The sequence below is a fragment of the Hippoglossus hippoglossus genome, chromosome 1 (assembly GCF_009819705.1).
Source record: "Hippoglossus hippoglossus isolate fHipHip1 chromosome 1, fHipHip1.pri, whole genome shotgun sequence".
Classification (NCBI taxonomy): domain Eukaryota; kingdom Metazoa; phylum Chordata; class Actinopteri; order Pleuronectiformes; family Pleuronectidae; genus Hippoglossus; species Hippoglossus hippoglossus.
The window spans coordinates 11,368,013-11,380,345 of NC_047151.1; the positions used below are offsets into that span (position 1 = coordinate 11,368,013).

The 12,333-nt window shown below is 39.5% G+C and overlaps 2 protein-coding genes across 2 annotated transcripts; both read right to left on the reverse strand.

Moving 5' to 3' along the window:
* Positions 1-661: 661 nt before the first annotated feature.
* Positions 662-8,588, reverse strand: stra6l (STRA6-like). Its single transcript, XM_034598733.1, has 20 exons — positions 8,395-8,588; positions 7,941-8,013; positions 7,436-7,536; positions 7,187-7,317; positions 6,969-7,089; positions 6,436-6,481; positions 6,201-6,326; positions 6,035-6,108; positions 5,353-5,461; positions 5,061-5,214; positions 4,817-4,892; positions 4,593-4,674; positions 4,248-4,296; positions 3,659-3,776; positions 3,434-3,553; positions 2,320-2,483; positions 1,795-1,938; positions 1,288-1,566; positions 1,193-1,217; positions 662-1,154 (listed from the first exon to the last, which is right to left on the reverse strand). The coding sequence occupies exons 1-18, from the start codon at positions 8,418-8,420 to the stop codon at positions 1,325-1,327; spliced, it is 1,956 nt and encodes a 651-aa protein (XP_034454624.1). The 5' UTR covers positions 8,421-8,588; the 3' UTR covers positions 662-1,154; positions 1,193-1,217; positions 1,288-1,324.
* Positions 8,589-9,398: 810 nt separating this feature from the next.
* Positions 9,399-12,228, reverse strand: spink4 (serine peptidase inhibitor, Kazal type 4). Its single transcript, XM_034599104.1, has 4 exons — positions 12,092-12,228; positions 11,623-11,654; positions 10,616-10,728; positions 9,399-9,584 (listed from the first exon to the last, which is right to left on the reverse strand). Exons 1-4 carry the CDS (start codon positions 12,141-12,143, stop codon positions 9,539-9,541), a joined length of 243 nt encoding a protein of 80 aa, XP_034454995.1. The 5' UTR covers positions 12,144-12,228; the 3' UTR covers positions 9,399-9,538.
* Positions 12,229-12,333: the final 105 nt, after the last annotated feature.

Below are 12,333 nucleotides of genomic sequence, written 5' to 3' on the forward strand. Positions count from 1 at the left end.
AACCCTCCTAATCTCCTCTCCCATCCTTTCTCTCCCTCTGCCCTGTCAATCATCCCCTCATCCCAGCTCCCCCCACTACCTTACACCTTAACCCCCTACCCTCCCTCATGAACTCAAACAAACACAAAGTAAACGTCAGTCCTGTACGTGTCCTACTAACTTGTGATCAGTGCTGGTGTTTATTGTTAAAGTGTAAAGTGAGCGCAGGTCAGAGGGGAAGTGAGGAGGAAACAGACTCCGACACATACAGGTCGACCGGACATTTAATGAGCGTCTGTTCTGATCCTGGAGCAGCGTTGGTTATAATTATGCAGCGGCAGCACATCGCATACTTAGTATCTCATAATAATGAGATACTAAGTCATAATAATGAGATACTATCTCATAATAATGAGATACTAAGTCATAATAATGAGATACTAAGTCATAATTATGAGATAGTAAGTCATAATTATGAGATACTAAGTCATAATTATGAGATACTATCTCATAATAATGAGATACTAAGTCATAATAATGAGATACTAAGTCATAATAATGAGATACAGATTTTTATTTTCTTCATCACAGTGGTGGAAATGGGCTTCCATAGATATCTGCAGATTTTATGACTAGTCTGTTTTATACGGTAAAGCTCTTTGCAATGTGAATTTCTTACAGATGTCTACACATAAAGTTTATTATTATTATACAGAAGCTATCCAGTTAGATCTGTATTGCACAAACCTCCAATGATAAGCAGAATATCTGTGTGATGCAGCTGATTATAATAAAAACTATTATCAAAGAATGGGCCAGCTGTACCTCCATGTCCACTTCTACAACAGATGTTACAGAAGTTATTGTGATTATGTACAAAGGTTCACATTTACCTCTGACTGTATATAGACAATACAACAGTTCAAATTTGACTTAATGATTTTTCCAGCAGATGTTTCTATAGTCAATGGTATAAACTCTGGAGACAAGACTAAATAAAGCTTAGGTTTTATCAACAACAACAACAACAACACATATTTAAATCTTTCAACCGCATACAATTAATCTCTGGTACCGGTTATCACACTATCATTATATGAAATGAGTAGAAAGATGAAATCTTGATGAAATCACATTAACCAAGTCAAATCAGTCTGATTGTAGTGTCAGGCTTTTTGTCACGAATGAGCCCATTAATAAAATCATAAACTCTGCCTTTGCCTTGTGAGACGACAAGCAGCACATTACTCCCTTAGCGACATGGTGATCCACCACAAAAAGGCTCATGTACAATCTTGGATTTCAAGCCTTTGTTTTATGAAAAAGAATCAATGGAAATGTTTCTTCAACAGTCCTCTGATGGAGTGACTATGACCTCTGGCAGGGACTGTGACTCCACTTGGCTTGTCTGCGTTAGTGAGGCCATGACCCAAGCCCGCACCACCATGTCTGCCTGGGGAGATGAAGATGTCCGTAACAACGAGGATGAGGAGAGGTGCTGCTTTCTGAGCGGGATCAGATGAGGGTTTCTCAGCAAAGTGTGAAACAACATCCAGTGCCTCCTGGCCTTACTGTTAACAGGTGGTTCTACAAAAAAAAGTTAGAAGTTAATAAACTGGAAATTAAAAATAATGAGGAAAGAAATGCACAAATAAAAAAATTAAAAGAATATCTCGTATCAACATATCAATAAGTGCCAGGTCTTTTAAAGGGAATCCTTATTTTGTTGAAAACTTGGTGCATCTTAGTGGACAGATTGAAGCAGTAGTTATTTAGTGGATTGTACATGTCATAGCTACACACACACACACTGACCAGATGGCATGTTGTTGAATGTGGAGTATGCAGAAGCCTTGTGTCTCTCCAGCTTGTTGGAGACGAGCAGCTGACAGAAACACACCATGACTGGATTGTTATGATAGTGGTCAGCAAAGATCATCCCAATCCAAGTACTGTAGCCTGGAATGTGGGGAAATACTGTTACAGCCACACACCATAGATGAGACAGAATAGTATATTTACAATAGTCATGTTTATAGGTATATATTTATATTATATATATTTTTTCCTTAGATATTTTAGGAAAATGCTTAATTAAGGAAACGATAGCTAATTGACTGGATTGTGGATTAACCATCTCACTTATCTACAAACACATTAAAAAGTAATACATTTATATACACTGACTGCTTTATATAAAGCTTCTCTGACATATTCCTAAGCCCAATCTACTACTTGTCACAGTATGACCATGCTTTGTGAAATACTGTCATCTACTGGATGATGTTTTGCAAGCACCTCGGAGACTGTGTATATGTGTTGGAATGAATTTCATCTCACCGGCATCCATGCTTTCATATCCTCTCTGCATGATGGTTCGGTCTATGCGTGACACCAGCCACGTTCCTACAACGATGCTGCACAGCAGCCTCAAGATGCAGTTGCTGATCCCCATCACCACGTTGTAGAAAAAGAAGAAGTAGTTGAAGCAGTGGAACGCCTTCCTGTAGAAGAGGAGGAGAGGAAAGTACTGCACCATACAGATTTACACTGTTCTAATAAGATTTGACAAAGGGTTATTGAAGGGATCTTCCGCATTGTGAATTGCAATAATTCATTAATGCCACTTTACACTAATGTTTGCATATAAGAAAATAGGTTTAGTTTAATTTCTTTCCCTTGATATTTTCTTTATGCATCAAGTTCTTGCTTTTCTACATGATATTAAGCTCTGTGGTGAGAAAATCTTTTTTACATGAATTAACAGATACCTGTGTAAAACTGTGGCTCTACTTTCCCTGGAAGATGCCTTTGAAATGCAGACTGACAGAGACATCACCTTGGCAGAGGTGTTGAAGGGATTGACCACTCCCTGTGGAGCACATTGTATTGTAAATTAGCCTGTCCTGGGTTTTTGATGTAGTATTCACCTTTTGTTGTCACAGAAGCATTGACCAACCCACTACACAACCTCTTGTTTCAGACTTGCCTTGATGTAATGGTAGAACCTTAACTCTGAATACTGACCATCAGACAGAGCTGTAGTGTCTTGTTGTGATGTCTGTCTCCACTGCAGAGTGAATGAAACTCATCTGAACCAGCCACAGAATCAGGGCCCAGTCACACACACTAAACTATTACTATACCATATTGCAGAATGTGCTTTGCCTGGAGTCAAACTTTGACCTGTGATATGTTTGAATGGGCCCTTAGACCTGAAGGATTTTTTATTCTTTCACACATGTAAGTGAGGAAATTAAGTTTTCAGACTTCGTCATCACATTTTATCCTGAGCCAGTCCACATAACACAGCAAATAATTAAATATTACATTTTTAATCTACTGCTTTATTACCAACTCTTCCTCTTTCGACAGTATTTGCAGGCAAATAGATGATCTGAGTTTTAGTGTTGCGTCCATCTGATGTTTTAATGGCGCCCACTTATAAACCCACCTGTTGTTAAGAGCCAGAGGTTTGTCTTTATCTGTCGGAGACATTTTGTCCTGGAGGAAGAAGATCTGCACCAGAGCAACCTGGAGAATCACCAGGCTGATTATCAGACCGATGGTGAGACTGAGAGACAAAGGAGAGAAAAGTAAAAATCCATCAGTAACAGTGTCTTTCTCTCAATCTAACCATCCAATCATATATTCACAACCACAGGGAAAGCACTCTTACACAATGATTCCCAGGTTAGTGAGCATAGTCAGTACTTTCCCATGCTGTATAGGGATAAACAGCACATAGGCCACGAGCAGGGCCAACAGGAAGTGGACAAAATGGACAATCAGATAGCCTAAAAAAGAAAAGAAAAAAAACTTAAGAGAGTCATGCACAGTTATCTCATATTGTATTTTATCACTTTTCATATTTTAAAAATACAGTGGAAGCTACATGTACAACTACTGTATATTTTGTGTAATTATTATGTTAGCAGATTCTTGTAAAGAGGGATCGCTCATATCTACATTTTATGGAATTATCATTGAGGCTAATGCAAATATTTTATTTTGAAGCTGCCTCTGTGATATTTTCGACCAATTTGCTGTATTTTTGTGACACATTTCATGACAAAAGAACAAAAGACTGAAAAGATTCATCTTTTCCCTCCTTTTGTGGGTTCAGACACTAAGTAGAAACAAGACAAATAAACACTGGGTCCCAAAGCCTGAATAAAGGAAGTCCTAATGTAGATCATTCGCTGCTCTTGTTGTTTTGGAAGCATGCTGCACATGTGAGTTGTACACGTGTCTCGGATGAAGCTCACCCCACAGTGTAAACGCTATTTGCCATCCAGAGTATCTTGCAATGGAAGCCTGTAAAAGTCAATGAGAAAATCCTGTTTGTATTTATTAGGTCTTTTGCCCAAAAGAGTGTGTGAAATAAACATATGTCATAATATAAGAAAAATGTATACAAAGAGATACAAACAACAATGCATTTAATATATTTAGACAACTGGTTTGTGTGTGTGTGTGTGTGTGTGTGTGTGTGTGTGTGTGTGTGTGTGTGTGTGTGTGTGTGTGTGTGTGTGTGTGTGTGTGTGTGTGTGTGTGTGTGTGTGTGTGTGTGTGTGTGTGTGTGTGTGTGTGTGTGTGTGTGTGTGTCTTACTACGCTGACAGCAGAACTGGGTTTGTGAAACTTCTCAGGAAGAAAACTCCTCTGTCCTCTCCACAGTCTCTTCAAGTGTTTCCTGTAGCATCATTAAAACATGTAGAGAAATTCCCATTCAATTTTACAGATTTTTAAATATTTTTTAAATAATTTTTCCAACATTTAACAATAATATGTTTTAGTTGAACATTATAGTTTTGATTTTTTTATGGATCTCTAACCTGTAACATGCCAATACATGGAAAGTGTACGCAACAGAGTTGAGACTAGCGAAGATGGTGGTAGCTAGCCAAGACTCTGAAAATAAAGAAAGAAGATAAAGTTAAAGAAGTTATAACGTGTTTCATATAGCAGATGAAAGATTAATTTAGACTTAAGAATAAAGGAAGCAGGACAGGTCTCACATTAATCCCACAGACCATGAAAGCACCAGACTATATGGGGGGTGCAGACCGACTCACTCACTCCGAGCCACGACAATGAATTCTTCCAGCTGTGGTATCATGGCTCCCAGAGCCTCAGTCTGGTTAGAAGAAGAAACCAGTTGTTGCAATGTGTCCTTCCACCTGTCCACTTGGCCAAAAGCCTCATTACTGAGACTGTAGTCTGCGAGAGTCATCTGGAGAAATTACAAAAGAGAAAATGAATACAACTGTCCCTGAAGCACATGCACAGATTATTTACTTGGGTAACATTTTCTGAACCAAGCCCACAGTTGAGATATTTGATTTTGCAGAATTATAAGAGATGTCTTTACCGTATATAGGCCTATGAGGGATATAATGGAAGTGCCAATGATCCTGTTGGGGAACTTGAAGTGTGGGTCCCACTCATACACCCACCTCTGGAACCAGCTGAGTGGTTTACTGTAACACAAAAAGGTCAAAACCCCTGTGGGTGTATATATGTAGGTGTGTGTACACAGATCCAAGCTGCTTTCAAGTGTCATCTGAATACTCGCACTGGAACTACAAATATTGCGAGAGCTGCTGCACGAGTAGCATCTTTTAAACATAACAACTTTCTAACTCGGACTCTCACAATATCAATGGGAACTAACTCTAAAAGTATGGATGCTGAAGTTTACCAGCAGCACATGAACAGAGCTCACTGGATTTAAAGCCAGACTGCACTGAGCTGCTTTACCACACAACAGTAATATACAAAACATTTTTTGGATATGATTAGACAGATTTTCATCTTGATGGATTATCATATTTAAAATTGACTTTCTCAAAATACGTATGATAACACAACATAACAAAATATACTATAATATATACTTATTATAATTTCACATTAAGAGTTTCACAATTAATAGGAAACTAGTAAGAACTTGAAATAGAGGATGTCATAATAGGAAATTAACCCTAACCCCTAACCCTAACAACAAAAAGCACACTTGAATGCAGCATCGTATGTATGAGTGTGTATTGTACCTGTGTGCTGGTGTTTTCCTCAGCAGTCCCTTCACATGCTGCACCTGGTGTCGCTCAATCAGCTCCTCGGGGTCCTGGCAGCAGATTCAGCACAAACATTGTTGAGAAAAATAATCTCTAATCACAGCACATCCCTTCAGACATTTCACGCATGAGTCAAACTGACCTCCTGTTCCAACTGCAGCCGTATTCGAACACCTTTAACCAGGATGTAAATAAATCGACCCAAGAGGAAGAGGAGGGAGAGGATGCACGGCCACTGGATGATCACCTTCTGGTATGGACCTAAAATCTTTAAAATCACACAAAGTCTTCCAGTCATTTTGCTTTTTCATGAGGATACACACTGCAGCCGGCACAATACGCTTCCACAAGCAAGCAGGGGTTCAGTACTCACCTACCTTACCATCAGGACAGGTGAACGTGTCCCACACTGTGACGATGATCCTACAAACAAGGCATGTATTATTTTTGGATAGTAAAATATAGTCATCCACATGTACCTCTGCCAAAGAATTTGTTAAATATTTTTCGCCCTGTTCGATGGCTTGTGTTTTTGTTTGTTTGTCCACAGGTAAAAACTACTAGAAAGATTTCCATAAAGCTTTTACATATTTTCCCCCTCTCTCTAATATCGCAGGAGATAAAGGAATTTTTGGTCATTTTTTTTTATCAATTTCCCAGCTATTAATTCATAGATCTTGATGAAAATAATTACACACATTTATGAGACTGATATTTATGAATATGCGCAATTTGGTGCAGATCCAAATTAAAGTCTGGATCTACTGAGTTTAAATATGCTTTCACAAGGGGACGGTTTGGGCCTTGGTGGAGGCTCTCTGAGTGCCATCCTGCAGAATGACTTCACATTTTGTGATATACATGTAACTAGTATGTCACTATAACATATATAAGTAGGTTAAATACTCACCAGGACAGAGAGTAGAGTATTCCCAGCACAGCACCAGCTGTTCTGAAAGGCGTGGACAGACAAGCAAAGAAAGGAAAATACACTATGCCCACTTCTAAAGCTCCCACCAGGTACACGAGAGCTGTGGAGAACAGTCAGAAAACATCACATCAGTTAATGTATGCATTAACTGTTAACATATGCTAAAGATGTGTGTATATGGATAACAGCGGGAGTACCTCGAGCCCAGGGTGGGAAGGTGAAGGGGATGTAACTTTCAGAGAAGAGCAGCAGGACGCTGCTGGACACTGCACCAAAAGCAAACCCATAGGACCAACGGTTACTGAGGCTGCCTATAGTATCCAAAGGCCTGGGGGACAACAATGAAAGCATTTCATAAACATATAGCTACTTCGCTGAGGTGGGTGTCAAAGACTAAGGGTCCATTTTTCCTCTTCACAGATTTATTGTTGTTGCTGCTGACTTACACCACGATGCCAAAACGTCCCCCCAGGAAGGGCAGTCTGCGGTCGATGGCCAGGCTGTATGCTCTCTTCTGGAGGAAGGAGAGCACCGCTACAATCAACACCTGGAAAACAATAAATCAATATACATGAACAAATCTACTGGAACAAATACATAGACTTGTTCTGTATATTACAGAGGTGGCAGGATGATCTGCTGAATCAAGGGGCCATCTTTGAAAAATATGTCTCATATACAACACTGTGTGCATCATAAGTGCCGCAGCTTGATCCAAAGCTCTCCATGTGTTCCGTTGCAGTGCTACATATTGTAATTCTGTTCGTCCACATCATTTACAGGTTGAGTCAAAATATTGATTCTCAGTATACCTCTCGGCTCCCTTTGACATTCATCTCAGTGCACGACACACAACGAAATGAAGAAGCACAACAAAATGTTAGTTTCAGGGAGAAGTCACTTTCAATGTGGTTACGTTCATGTTGCAGATTCAATGGATGGACGACTTACAGCAGGTATGAGTGACAGGTGCAGGAAGAGGTCCACAGAGATTCCACTGTGACAGACCTGAATTGTGGAGATCCTGGAGAAGCAGTGACAGTATGAACATGAAAATGATCCAGGGACAGAATGAAACTGAGTCTAAATGAACGGGACCAGATGGACCTGAGTGGAACAGACAAAGCCTAAACTTAACTACACAAAACATAATTACTCAAGGAAGGCAGACATCAGCACAGAAGACTGTGTTTGTGCGATCTGCAAATCATTAACATTTTATAGTACCGTTCCCAAAGTCTATGTGTGCAATGCTCTGTTTGCTAATCCTTCCTCCTAAGTCTCCAGGTTCAGGTTTGCTCTTCCTCCGTCTTCAGGTAGCTTATCTCAAACATTAACTTAACGAGCTGACGGTAACAAAGTACAGAGCAGCATCATAATGTATCTTGATACAGTCTGTACTTACTCATGTTCCACACGGTCTTTTACCATCCTGGATCAGTCCGTTGATTGAAGCCTGCTCCACTGTGAAGATAAAGGAAGTGACTGTGGATCAATGTCTCTTCTCTATTTCCTGGTTTCAGTCATGTGACTCACACATTTGACCCCTGGATACAACACTTTGAGTTACGTCTTTATTTGCTCACACTTTGTATTTTTGTCTATATCACACACACACGCACACGCACACACACGCACATGCACACGCACACACATTATGTCCAAATGCACCAACCACACCAAGGCAATTTCCTGTATGTGTAAATATACTTGGCAATAAAAAGAATTCTGATTCTGATTACATTTCGCTGACGCTTTTATCCAAAGCGACTTACAATAAGTGCATTCAACCATGAGGGTACAAACCCAGAACAACAAGAATCAAGAAAGTACAATTTTCTTCAAGAAAGCCAAACTACAAAGTGCTGTAAGTAAGGGCCATTTAAGTGCTACAACCATTTTAGTTGAAACTTTTTTAGAAATGTTTTTATTCAAGGTATAGTCGGTGCACACACACACACACACACACACACACTATTGACTACTGTGTTACTCAGTATAAGGAGTGTAAACAACTAGCTCACCCACCGAGATAACCAACAGATCATTCACCCCGTGTCCGCTTTACAAAGGAATGCATCTCAGATTGTGTTACAGAAGCCAATAAATCCCATTTCCTTTCTTTCCTTTCACCTGATATCAGCTTTGTTAATTCATTATTAATTTATTTTAATTCTAGCCTCTGTTTTACTCCATCCGTCCATTAATCCATTATCTTTACCACTTTTCTGTTAAGAGGGGAGCCGGAGCCAATCCCAGCCGACATAGGGCGAGAGGCGGGGCCCAACCTGGACGGATCGCTAGTCCGTCACAGACCTGTTTTACTCCTATATACATAACCCAGACTTCAAAATGATGCTAAATTGAGTGAGTTATTGATTAAGAAAAAATATAGACATCACAAGAAGAGACTGCTGAATCATATTTAATTGCTCATGACAATTAGAGGAAAATCTTTAGGACAGTTTGGATCCAGTTATGTCAAAGATCCACAATGGACACATGATCCGATCCTGATGAGTCCCTGGTGACGTCTCCTCCGGTGCAGATCAGCAGCTCTCCTCCTTGACGATCAAGATTTCCATCCTGGTTGTTCTGCAAAGAGAATTGTAACATGACTTGTCTGGGATTCATTTTGTTTTATGCGTTCACTTTAGTTCTGAATGAAATCTCAACATCTACTTAACTGACTGGCACAAACTGTACAGACATTCATGGTTCCCAGATGATCCCTATGGGTTTGATGTTGTGGTTTGTGATTAAATACCTGCAAAACTAATGACCTCACACTCAGATGAACTTTGTGTTTAGGATTAATCATTAATCATAACTTTATTGATTTAATACCTTTCACAATACAAAGTGCTTCCCAAAGCTGGACCAATGAAAAACAAGAAAACAAAACATCAAAGTCAATAAGTGACAATGTACATAAAACAGTGGTAAAAGAAAAGGATATATAACATCAAATATATAGCTGATGAGCTAAAATCAATTATGTTAAGTTGGTAAAAGTGAGTTTTGAGAGATGATTTAAAATCAGACAGTAATGTTTTAAGTCAAAGCTAAACTATTAGCATGATACTGTGGGAAACTAACCCACTGATGTTTTGTCATTGTGCCACGTTCATGTTAGCATTTAGCATAAAGCACAGCTGTGAACTAACAGTAGCTTCACAGGGCTGGTAGCATTGACTCCAGGAGACTCTTTAGTAAAAGGACACTGTTACTACCTTAAAACTGAAAATCATGAGACAAAGACTGAGACATTTTTTGATTTGAAAAAGATATTTGAGAAAAAGATCTGAAAACACAATATCCACAAAGATCATCTAAAATCTATTGCTTTGTTCCATAAAGGCACGTGTGAATATTATTCTGTGACCAGAGTTGTGACTGTCGTTTCTGAATAAAGATTAGAGACCTTTAGCTCATCCCCCATGAACAGAATCATGAAAAACAGGCTACATTTGAAATCTTCCAGTGATGTGTTGTGGTCATGGTTCAGTATCTTTAAATGAATTCACCACCAGATGGCGACTGGAGCATTTTTCCCCCCTTCCATAAAGAGAAGACGGGTGTTGTGGAAATGTCATGAGAGAGGAGCAGCTGTGTGTTGTACTCACTGCCTCTGGACACACAGGGTACACTCGTTGGCATAAGTGTTTCCATCGCTGCCGCACACAGGAGCGAGGTTCAGAGGGCACGCCACGATCTCCTCCATGCTAGGACACGAAGGCTGCCAGAAAATCCACCATTAGGATGTGACAACAACAACAATAACAACATCTCAATGACAGCAATAATACATTCGGAATATTCTGATATGAGGTTTGGGTTTTCAAAAGGCTTAAATTCTCCCAACACTACATAAGCAATAAAGATATTGTTTTTGTATATTTGTCTTGGACACACACACACACACACACACACACACACACACACACACACACACACACACACACACACACACACACACACACACACACACACACACACACACACACACACACACACACACACAGCTATCCTGGATAAGACATTGCATTGACTTCCATTCATTGCGGACAGCCCAACCAAAACCTAATCCCTAACTTTAACCTAACCTTAAAATGAAAGTTCGACTCAAAACAGCTTCATTTACACCATGATTTCAGCCTAATGTCCAGTGTTATCCACTTGGATCCGGAGGAGGAGGATAACAGCAGACATTTAGGCTAAATGAATGTCGGGCTTGTGGGCACTGGGATCACACCACAGCAGCAGAATGGAGGCATGTTCTGTTTTTTTCCGTTGTTTTTTTTTATTTTTAAGAATTGGTCACCAGTTACTGGAATTGTATTGGATTTGGCTGAAACGCTGTTTCCCCCTTAAACTCCAGAAGTGTTTTGTGGACTCAAACACTTCACCCACCTCTCCAATTCATGCCTAACCCTGAACTTAACCGAACCACAGTTCACATCTTACCACTAACCTTAGCCAGGACCTTATCAGGACCAGGCTTTGGTCCCCATGAGGTCCACAGGTTCTGACAAGGTCAGTGTTTACACTAGAAAAGGTCATAAAACACTAACTAAAGTGATTACACACACACACACACACACACACTTATATACATAAATATGCTCGTCACCTTTCTCACGAGTCCTGACGTCTTCTCTGCATCTGTGAGAAAAGGCACATGATTTCTATTCATATATAAATCTAGAAATAATGAACCATGATAGAGTCCAGATCAGTATATAAATAACCCACAAATATCATTGACAACATGTGTGTAGACATGAATGAAAAGTAATTTCATGTCAACATCATACGCTACCTGTGATATATTTTATTATAGTACCTAATATTGATATTTCTGATCCATTAATGTTAATACACAACAAATATAGAAACAAATAGAGTATATAAGTGCATACTGTACAAAAAACAAGAAAAATTGTGCCTGTACCAAGCGTTAATACTTTTTATAGACGCAGTGAGGTTTAACTCTATGGTCTCTAAACAGAGAGAACTCAAAGTTTGTCTATAGACTTACATTTTAATCTATAACCTTTCAAATTAGAAGGCAAAAACACCTCAAATTTAGTGTTTGTTACCTGCAGCCAAACAAATAAGCAGGAGTCCCAGGAAAACAGCTCTTCCAGTCATGTTGGTTGATGAATAACTCAGGAGTGACAGGAACCTTTGAATGTGTCAGTGTTTTCACTGGCAATAAAACTGTGTTTGTGTGCGTGTGTGTGTGTGCGCACACTCGTGTGGGAACGCAGCAGGTGAAACTAGTCACACAATCACATGCACAATCTAGAAACTCACAGTCATCAGCACACATTAACACCCA